General features: G+C 31.1%; 1 protein-coding gene across 1 annotated transcript; it reads left to right on the forward strand.

Moving 5' to 3' along the window:
* The first annotated feature begins 739 nt into the window (after positions 1-739).
* LOC143063872 (uncharacterized) lies at positions 740-8,964 on the forward strand. The gene is made up of 6 exons (XM_076236333.1): positions 740-926; positions 2,721-3,584; positions 4,212-4,373; positions 7,457-7,567; positions 8,070-8,154; positions 8,856-8,964. The coding sequence occupies exons 1-6, from the start codon at positions 740-742 to the stop codon at positions 8,962-8,964; spliced, it is 1,518 nt and encodes a 505-aa protein (XP_076092448.1).
* The last annotated feature ends 2,595 nt before the right edge of the window (positions 8,965-11,559 follow it).

The following is an 11,559-nucleotide window of genomic DNA, read 5'->3' on the forward strand; positions in this document are numbered from 1 at the left end:
TGACAATTGATATCCATTTGTTTGATGCGTTTGAGCTTTTGGTTTTGACATTTGATTAGGAAATTTCCTTTTTGAACTTCCAGATCAGTATTTTTGTGATTTTACTTTTGCTATTAAGAGGTCGTTCCCTATGTGAGTCACAGCCTCACTTTAAATCTTATACTGGCTATGTTTCACTTTTACCAAGTCAATACTTAATAATAATTAATACTGCATATAAAATAATAATTTGTGGCTATATACTTTTATTACGATTTTCATAACAGTCGTTGTAAAGGCTGCCTTAGATTGAGGAACACGTTTGAAATGGTCAGTGTGTTGTGTACTATAGTTCGTTCGTTTGTCTTTGTCTTTTTTAATTATTCACCTTCGACCTATGAGTTTGAATGTCCCTCTTGTATCTTTCGCATCTTTTTTGAAACATATCATTATATAAAAAAATAAATATCAAACGACCCTTGGCCATTGATTGAGAGGTGTATATTTAAAGACCATCATCGATTGTTAATTTATAATGATCGCGTACGTATTTTGATGATAAACGTTGATTTAGCTGTTTAACATGACGTTCATGCATTATTTAATTTATTTACCTACCATAGGTCTTATTTTCTGTCATATATATGTTGTTAACAGTAAATGTCGCCATGGATACAAAGTATGCGACATAGAAGAATGGGCTCCGTGGTCTTCTTGTAGCGCTACGTGCGGAGGCGGAGAACAAATAAGAAAGAAATATATGTGCTGTGATGATACAGAAACTCTCCAGAATTGTTTAGATCATTGCAACCTAACAATTAGTTGGTTTGAGTCAAATGCTGAAGAAAAACGACATTGTGGATTTCAATGTAGGCATGGAAAGTACAATCGCAAGGAGCAACAATGTAAATGCGAATCTGAGTACAGCGGCGTATGTTGTGAAAAAGGTATGGACATATTAGAATTTTATTAATTTAAACTAATGCTAGCTAGGTTGGTGCTAAATTAACTTATAGAATCTTGCTAATTGGATATTTTGTTTTACAATTTTAAGATATTTTACTCAAAACAACGTTGTATTTTAAAGCATCTTATAAGGTGTAATACCATCATTGATTTTCTCCTATTAGTCTTTGTTAAATTTGCATTTAAAGAAAATGTGCAGAATTTATCCATGTTTCAAATAAAGAAATACTTAGCATGAGTAAAGTTTTATCCTGTCCAGTACTATAGACAAAACTTCACATAACATTTCATTGCATACAAGATAATAATTATCACTGGAAGTTAACCAATCAAATTTCTCCTCTTATTTAATCTGTGTACAAGGTTTAGTGACCATGTAACCTCAAGTTTTTTTAAATATTCTATAGAAATCCCAGAAAAAAAAATAATAGTGCTTTGAAATACCCAAGACATCTGTTTTACTGCAATAAAATGTAGGATTAATTACCCACAACTGTCAAATTAAAGGGAATATTTTGTTGGCCTATTTTCGTATACAACCGGATGTGACGTACCCTGATTTGGTGGTATTACACCTACCATGCCTATAACAACGGGTAGTAACTAAGATTTATCTTTAATAGACAAGATATTGTATTAAGTAGTGGAGAGTTGAAGGAAATGCTGAAAGAAAAGCGTGCTTATTTAATGAATTGCTTCACATATTTTTTAAAATACGAATAGTGCGTACGAATTGCACAGGAAATTTAAAACAAAATGGGGATACTTTTACCTTTGCAATGAGTTGGTTTAAGTACTTTGACAGTCCGAAATTTTTGTTATAAAGAAAATCATAAAAATCGGCACATTTTGCATGTTGCATAAATATTTTCTAATTACATGTAATTGGTCCACACTGTTTTGAAATAAATGACGAATCTATTTGGACAACGAAATTCCTTAGCAACCGTGTTAGCTTCTAAGGTTTATCCTGTGAAAAATACGGATTTCATATTAGAGAAATTTGTATTTTATTCGGTAGCGTTATTGATGGTCACAGTGACGTTGCGCCCAATAACTGTTGTTCCACGTCCGTTCAAGTTGAATAAACTTGAGTGTTATCTGCCATTTTGATGATCAGTTTTTTTATGAATGTTAAGTAAACATTGATTCGAAATATAATTCATCCAACAATCAACATATTAAATACTAAATCAAGTCATTGTTGGTTTTATATAGTTTTAAAATATAATTATTCGTAAACAAATGAGTGTAATATAATTGTCAATCATTGATTTGGACTTCACACTTAAACATGGATACCTCATAGTTTGCCATTACTATTTTGAATAAAACAATTTGCACATTTTCTGTCGTTCCTTAAGTTGTTTCTGATCGCACCAATACTAATAAGTCACTGACGAGTTTAGTTTGCCATGGTTCACAAGGTGCTGAACAAAATAAATTAAAAAAATATTTTACTTGCTACCAATGGAAAAATCGCATTGACACAAATGGCTGTTTTTAATGTTGTGGTATTTTCTAGATATCTTCTTTTTTAAGTAAGCCTTCGGGTGCGTGATTTTTTATCGCTGTGTTGAATACCCGTTGTTGACCTTCGGCTGTTGTCTGCTCTTTTGTCGGGTTGTTGTCCCTTTGACACATTTTCCATTTCCATTCTAAATTTTATTCATCAGAATTACTATGAACAATACCACTAGAATTAATGAAAAACAATTCTATATTGATGATGATCACATATTGTATTCAGATCGATCAATGGTTTTATATTTCAGCTTCACCATCTACCAAATTTATACAACGAACAAAAACTATGACTACAACATTAGTACTGAGAACTAAACTGACTACTACAGTAACTTTGAAACAAACGACAACAGCAACAGCCACAATGACTACAACAAAAGTAACAAGACCGACAACTGCTTCTACAACCAAACTGACGACAACACCACCCACACAACCAACAACAAAACTGAAAATACCAACGACAAAATCGAAAATATTGTTTACACCACTTTCAACAAAATCGACATCGGCATTAACAACGGTTAGACACTTAAAAAAAATTGCTTCTCCGAAAAACAGATTTATATTATCAACAATTAAGTCGATTCCACCAAGAACCACATCAACAAGTAATCCAAAGAATGCTCTTAATAAACAGACAGCATCTATTACAAATTTACTTTCGTCTCATACAATATCGAAATTTGTAAAATTCAAAACCGTCGTTAATCTACAATTGAAATCAACTTCCAATAGGCCCAAAGCTCTTAAAACATCAGTAAGGAAGCATGGCTTTTGGACTTCTAAAAGCAGATTATTAATAAGGGCAACAAATGCAAAACCGATTCAAAGTCGTTCATCAGATGTAAATATGTTTATAAGTACGAAAGCACAACTAGGAATAAATCTCGGTACAAAAACACAAAGATTAAATGGAAGGACAGCGGAGGTCAGCAATGTAAGTCTAGTGAAAACGACCATTCCATCGGCACATCTAGCAAAACATGGTCAAAGGACAACATTTGCAAAGCAGACGAATATATTTGAGGGTCATCAAACTATTGTTAATGGAGGTCTTTCAAAAACCAACATTCTAACTTACAACCCTCATAACTATAGAGGAAGTCATGGTATGTGCATTTTTTGTTTGTTTGTTTTAATAATAAAAACGCATTTAGATCGACTTCATATAAAATTAACTATGTAAATAGTATAACTCCGAAAATAAAAGAAACAAAGAAAAATAAAACAATTAAAGCAAGTTTTTCAAATTTAATTCGAAAAAAAAAAAATCATTTGTAACTAGCTCGTCATTTGTAAATGTAGAATAATCTTCATTAAGTTTGATATACCTTTTTATATAGCTCTTAGCTCCGTAATAATCAACGAGTTGTTCACTCGATCAGCTTCTTCGGTAGTCAAATTCAAATGACGAAGTAAATATTAACATTGAATGCCGTATATAAAGGCAACGGTAGTATACCAGTGTTAAAAGGTCAAAAATCGATTGAGTGAAAAAAAGATCTGGGTAACAAACTAAACCAATGGGAAACACAACAACTATAAGAGGAAAACAAAGGAGCAACAGGAAAACTGAAGTGCAAGAAAAACATACGCCAACATACATAGAAACGAACTATTTGATAACAACTGTTTTGTCCTTTTAAATTATAAAATCATTGTTTCAAGTTTTTTAGAGGTTTGAATGCTCAATTTTCTCCCAACTGTATTATCGTCCTTTTAAATTTATTTAATAGGCACAAGAAACATTGCCTACAATTCGCCCAATCGAAATGGTAATATGAATATGATGTCTAGTTGTCTTGGTGATCCATGTCAACACGGAACTTGCTTGCCTATGAGTAACCGGTATTTGTGTTTTTGTGATCCTGGATATGAGGGAAAGAATTGTCAAAGTAGTAAGTATTACAGATATGCACTATGAATAAGAACATTTTTGTACATTTCAACAACAAACATTACGCTCTTGAAACATGAAAGAGACGAGAAATATACTTAAGAGACCTTCAAACCCACAAGTCGAAAACAACTGACAACGTAATGGGTGAAAAAGGAGAAAAAGAAAACAACAGTAATCAAAACACAAAATGGATTAATTCATGACTTATCAATACGCACCCAATCAAAACAGTTGGTTAAATCAGGTTCAGCGGAAGGATAATCAGGTCCTGCTCCACGTGTGGCAACCGTCGTGTTGTGTGATGGCAAAATAAGCAGGCAATACAAAACTTCAAACATACTTTAAAGGACTAAAACATTTTCATGTAGTCCACCAGCGACATCACAGAATCCAACGAACGACATGACTCTTCAAAGAGGGATGAAAGATACCAAAGGGACAACCAAACTACTCATAAATCGAAAACAAACTGACAACGCAATGGCTAAAAATGAAAAAGACAAACAGACAAACAATAGTAAATATGACACAACATAGAAAACTAAAGAATAAACAACATGAACTCCACCAAAAACTAGGGGTGATCACAGGTGTTCCGGAAGGGTAAGCAGATCCTGCTCCTCATGTGGCATCCGTCGTGATGCTTATGTGATTACAAATCCGCTAAATAGTCTAATTCGGTAGGTCACATTCATGAAAGGGAAGGGGTTTGTAGTTACGACGTAGGGAACATATCTGATATCATTTGTGAAACGGTTATTCCATTACGGTCAACCAACTCATGATGGCGTCCGTTAAATTAACAAAGTGATGATTTCAACTTCACCATTTGGAACTCTTGGTTTAATAGCTTCCTTGTGAGCAGCAACCCTCTATTTAGGAAATCATGATAGGAAATGCAAGCACGGGAATATCGTATCAATTGGGAGATATATACACCTATGCAGGTGCTGCTGGAATGTTGCTACTTAGAAATGGAAAGTTCACAATTGGAAAGCTGAAATCATCTCTTTTGTCGTAAAGTTTTGTTTTCAACCGACCCTCATTGTCAATTTCTAGATATGAGGCTGACTTAACTGCATTTGTAGTATCCTTTATCTCTAGTTCGATGGGATAGATGCGTTCAACATACATGTAGTCACCAAATTTTGGATTATTTAGTGAAAGAACATGATCTATATACACTACAAAAGTCAAAAAGTCTGAAAAGACCAGTTTCTGTTTGAATTTGCATGAACTTTTACTCGACATTCTTAATTTGTCTAAATCATTTTTAAAAGTTCTTGACATAGTATGCATTTGTCTTATAAGGTTCTTGATTTTTCTTGACAAGTGTCTTGAATCAGCCTCATAATAATAAAGAAATAAGTCGGCAAGAAGAGGGGCACAATTTGTTTCCATTAGAATGCCGACATTCTGTTAAAAACAACATGTCCTCCAAACGTAACAAATAGGTTGTCAATCAAGAAATCAAGCATCTTGATAATGTCAGTTTCAGAGAATTTTTTGTTTGAATCCGAGTGATCCTTAACAAAGTAGGATTTATCCCTCCCTAAGACAAGATACTTGTTAACATGCAATCATGATTTCAAAAAAGTGAAATCTAATGAAATTGTTTCATTTCATAATTTTCAAATAATACTTATCAATCAATCAATAGATTAATTTGTTCTAAGTAGTTTGTCTTAGATAAACACTAATTTATAACATACCCCGTAAAGACTTGCATTCGTAACTGTATCAATGTTTTATACTGAGTTAAGTGTCAAAAGTCAAAAATATACAAAGCATAACATTGCCTACTTGTGTTAGGTGTTATCTATTATTATATATATTTATGTGTTGTGTACAAATTGAAATGTTGTACAAATTACAATTTTTGTAATAATTATTATTATTTTGTGAATCTTTTTACAAAATAAGAAAAGTAAGAACATTGTCTTAGTTTTAGCATATCCCTGTTTTATTTCCACAACAGGCTACAGTCTTGCACATAGTACTGCACAAACTTTATTAAAAAACACCAAAACATATTTTGTGGACATAGAATTTTGTATTAGTGAAAAAACAGAATATAGTCTAAATCAATCAGATGTACTTATTTGTAGTTTAATGGTATACAGGACACACTTTGCTTAATGTAAGGTTGAAGTTTAATAATTTTTGAGTAAATCATTGAATAATATCATTATTGAAGATAATAGTGATCAGAGGTACCAGGATTATAATTTAGTACGCCAGACGCGCGTTTCGTCTACATAAGACTCATCAGTGACGCTCATATCAAAATATTAATAAAGCCAAACAAGTAAAAAGTTGAAGAACAGCATTGAGGATTCAAAATTCAAAAAAATGTGCCAAATACGGCTAAGGTAATCTATGCCTGGGATAAGAAAATCCTTAGTTTTTCGAAAAATTCAAAGTTTTGTAAACAGGAAATTTATAAGAATGACAAGATTATTGATATTCATGTCAACACCGAAGTGTTAACTACTGGGCTGGTGATACCCTCGGGGACGAAGCGTACACCAGCAGTGACATCAACCCAGTGGTGTAAATAGTTATCAAAGGTACCAGGATTATAATTTAGTACGCCAGACGCGCGTTTCGTTTACATAAGACTCATCAGTGACGCTCATATCAAAATATTAATAAAGCCAAACAAGTACAAAGTTGAAGAGCATTTAGCAAATTTCCAAAACCTTGCGCCAAATACGGCTAAGGTAATCTATGCTGGGATATGAAAATCCATAGTCATTTACAAAAATGACCACATTATTGATATTCATGTCAACACCGAAGTGTATCATCTGATGAAAGTAGGTGTGTGTCAAAATACTGATAACTTGTACAAAAACCCTTAACAATTATAAGTTGTACGAAATTACAACTTGCACACAATATATATAACAACTTATAAAAGTATGCAATGTCATTTTATTTATATATGTATTAATACTGCAAAGACTGTAACATTTGTCAGTTAATACGTGTTTCACTTGTTCGTATAAAAATGAGAAAATTCAGAACAATTATCTTAAAAAAAAAAAACGGGTCTGAAATGAGAATTTATCTTGATAGATACAGATGAATGTGAAAATGATCCATGTCAGTATGGACAGTGTATCGACAGAGTAAATGATTTCCATTGTGACTGTAACATTTTATTTAAAGAGAAAAAGTGTACAAAATGTAAGTATAGTAAATCTCTCTGAAAAAAGTGTCATGACACACTATAATCGAGCATACTTATTTGTAAGACATCAAATGTTATATTACATTTATTTCTCGGGAAGGTCTATTTTCACACAACGTTTTCAATAAAACTTTAATTGTCTGCGACTGTCATAGAAGTGAAAGGTTTAGCTGGCTTTAAAACCAGGTTTAATCCACCATTTTCTACATAAGAAAATGCCTTTACCAAGTCAGGAATAAGACTTATGTTATCCATTCGTTTGAGGTGTTAAATGACCTTTTATTTTGCCATTTGATTAAGGAAGTTTCCTTTTGAATTTTCCGCGAAGTTTTGTGATTTTACTTTTTTCATATATAATAAAATACTAGGAATATGTCGTCAATAGTAGATGTGATTCGTTTAAGTACATGCATTTTGAACGTTTTATTTTTCATTTGAAATTGAAAACATAATAAAAATATTGCTGTATCAAATAATAAACATGCTTTTTTTTTGTAGTGAAGACATGGGCTGTCATTTTAATATCCTTATCAGCTTTGGCTTTATGTCTGACAGGTTGCTGCTGTTTCTGGTGCATTTCAATGTAAGATTAAGTATTATACAATGCAAAAAAAAACACATGTTTTGTTAGATTTTAAGTCATATTCTGTGTGACACTTCAAATAAAAGTAGTTTTACAATTTGTAATAGAATATATATAAAAAAAAACTTTTTTCAGGTGTTTTTAGTCATATTTAAAATATTTATAAATGTTCAGTCGTGATATAGATTAACAATAATGTAAACAAAGTGACTATTCTTCGGTTGGTAGACAGCATTAAATGGATTGTAGTTGAAATTATTTCTTGCAAACATTACGATTTACTTATTTTGTGGACCTTTATAGCTTGCTGTTTTATCCGAGCCAAGGCTCCGTGTTGAAGACCGTATATGGTATTCTTTTACACATCGTAACATGGATGGAGAGTTGTATCATTAGCATTCACACCATATAATATATTCTTACATCCATTATAATGAAAACTGTTTCTCCCGAGTACTGTCATGGCAGATAATCATAATACCATATTATTCAAATTCATGCTAAATAAACATTTTCAAAGATCAATTCCAAACAGGATCTTGTTCTAGTACAGTTTTGTTCACATGAACCCTTATCATGTTAATTGACACTGAAAGTTCACAGATGTGTGAATGTTTAACATGTTTATACTTAGATGACAGTACATTTTTTTTTTAGAATATTTAAAATCTGATTTATCAATCAAGTCAAATTACTTTCAGTTGTACGAAAAAAGAGGGAGTAAAAAGGAAAATTGAGCCACAAGAAGAACCTTTACCACAAAAACCTAGACCCTCACCGATTGGAAAACCAAATGATTGGTTAAGTTAACATGATTGGGCTTGGTGCAAACATTTGAAATTAAAGAAATGAATTTAATGCAATTAATTTGAAAACTTATTTGATTAACGGATGATTATCTCTAAAAATAACATTTGGAAAAAAATCCTATACTTTATTATTCTTTTTTAATTGGTTGAAAAAAGCTTGATTTAAATCATATCTGTATAGTTGTCGACAAATAAGGCATAGTAATCTATATATATTTCTATATGTATGGATGTAGATGTAATGGCTTGTACATATACATATTATATATAATGTCGAAAAAATTTCCTTTATTTTTTTTTTAATTGTTTTCTTCCTTATATTTCAAACTTTATAATTTCATTTTCGACTGCTCACTAAGATCATAGTCAGAACACATGAATAAGAAATTGAAAGAGGCAGACATGTGGGGCTTCAAGTGGAGTATAGAATATGTAAATTATGTAACACTGAAGTTGAAGATGAAATTTATTTTCTTCTTCAGTGTCCTGTTTTAGAAAATAAAGATCTGAAGATATAAATTACTTAAATAAGGTTAACAAAAACTTTAAAAGCCTCCCAAATCAATCAAAATTAATATGGTTAATGTCATCTGAGGATAATGTTATAATTAAACAGTAAGTTTATTACTGGTTCTTTATTCAAAGAGAGAAAATCAATTCTAGATACAGTTTAGTCACCAGTAGTTTGTCCATCTATATTATATTGTAAAACTATATATATTATTTCTGCAGAAATTATTTTGTTTAAAAATATTTGACTTTGTTTGATTGTTAAATAATCAATGTAATCAATATGTGATCACTTGTATCAAATTTAACTTAATTGTACTGCTCAAATTATTGGACGTCATAATTGACAATAAAAAACTTTGTTGTTGTTGTTGTCATATGATTATACAATAATAAAAAGTTTGCTTTGTCAAATATTTTGCTTTATCGTTTAATATTTTAGGTTTGCCTTACGTAAAAAAATACCAAATCAAGTATTGTATTTGAAACAGTACAAATAAAAAAAAGCATACTATATCTCTTAATTTTTTATGTAACTAAACTGAATAAAAACAAACAAAATTCAAATAATTATAACAAAACAGATGAATCACTGGACTTTACGAGACTTTTTAAAGTCACTTGATCATGTACTGTACTTTCATTGATTCTAAATTATGAAGAAGCTTATCTCTAAATCAACTTATGTAAATAAATGAACATAACCCAAAAAACCTTTCATAGTTTTATTTTCAGTAGAAACTCTCAAAACCTATGTTTTCTTAAACCAAAGATGATTTTCAAGCGGGTTCAATTTAGTAATTTACTGCTAACCATGAAAGCAAACATATAACATAGTGGCTAGGGAAACCATTCAGATCTATTACGTTATTCAGTATGTGTATTTACAATTCATAAAATGTTAACAATAACGATGTAAAATGTGGTCATCTTTTTAAGCCTCTATACCAAATAAGTTGAAATGACTTGATGTTTTGATTTTTATCAGTTTAAATGTTTAATGGTGCCGGTTCATACAAAATTAAGACAAGATCATAATGTATTTAAAAAATGATTAATGTAAATGAAATGGTTTCTCTGTATAGCATAACCATAAAACACGTATATACACATGGTTCATTATAAAAATAATAAACAGATCTACACCTGTTTGTCTAATAGTTAAGTCAATAACGTTTGACTAATTGGAATTACTTTTGATAAACTGTATCATGACACATGAATAAGATAAAGTATCACAGAAGGACACCGTTTCTCTCCACAACATCACATAGATATTTGTTTATTCAGATGTAACGTTATTAAAAGTTATGAAAAATAGTAACACTAATATATCTTAATAATAGATTATTGGTGACATTTTGCTGTTTGTCTGTTCTATGGTCGGGTTGTTCTCTCTTTGACACATTCCCCATTTCCATTCTCAATTTTAGCATTGTAAATCACTTACAACTCCTAAATTGTACTTCAAATAAAACTTGAAAACTGCTTTAAGTAGATGAAGTACATGGTAACTCTAAAGAATTTCACCGATCTTTTATTTTGGAGGAAAAAAACATTTTGAGACTCATTAAAATTAGGGGTAAAAAACTCAGCCTATGGAAAAAAAAATAATTCACTGCGATGTCAACAGGAAGTAGATACATTGAAAAGTTTCTAGTTCAAATTTCTGCCATGGTTAAGTGAAATATGATTAGATTACCGCGAAGAAGAACACTGTAGGGGTATAAAATTAGTTTAATTTTGAAGGAAAATATTCACTGAATCGATTCATACAAGGTAGAGTATTTTGCATTGATTTATAGGATAGAAAAATCGTCCAAAGCGGAGACTATCGTGACTTAAACAAATTTAGTTAGCCACTTTCTTCTATTTATATGGATAGCCAACCTTCCAATGAATAGAAACAAGTGCCTGTGAAATGGCCCAAAAAATAACTAGTATGGTGTAAAATCATTTAAACGGGATAACCAACGGTCTAATTTATAGATAAAAATCGAGAAAGCATTGATTACTTCCCCTGATATATCATGCTGACTGTCATTCAGATTTTGTCATTAATTAATATAGTATAAAACATGTGGTA

The sequence above is a fragment of the Mytilus galloprovincialis genome, chromosome 1 (assembly GCF_965363235.1).
Source record: "Mytilus galloprovincialis chromosome 1, xbMytGall1.hap1.1, whole genome shotgun sequence".
NCBI classification, from domain to species: Eukaryota; Metazoa; Mollusca; class Bivalvia; order Mytilida; family Mytilidae; genus Mytilus; species Mytilus galloprovincialis.

Coding starts and splice junctions, on each gene's coding strand:
- LOC143063872 (XM_076236333.1), top strand. CDS start 740: ATGTGCTGTGATGATACAGAAACTCTCCAGAATTGTTTAGATCATTGC. Junction 927..2,720: donor CGGCGTATGTTGTGAAAAAG/GTATGGACATAT, acceptor TTTATATTTCAG/CTTCACCATCTACCAAATTT. Junction 8,155..8,855: donor TGTTTCTGGTGCATTTCAAT/GTAAGATTAAGT, acceptor AATTACTTTCAG/TTGTACGAAAAAAGAGGGAG.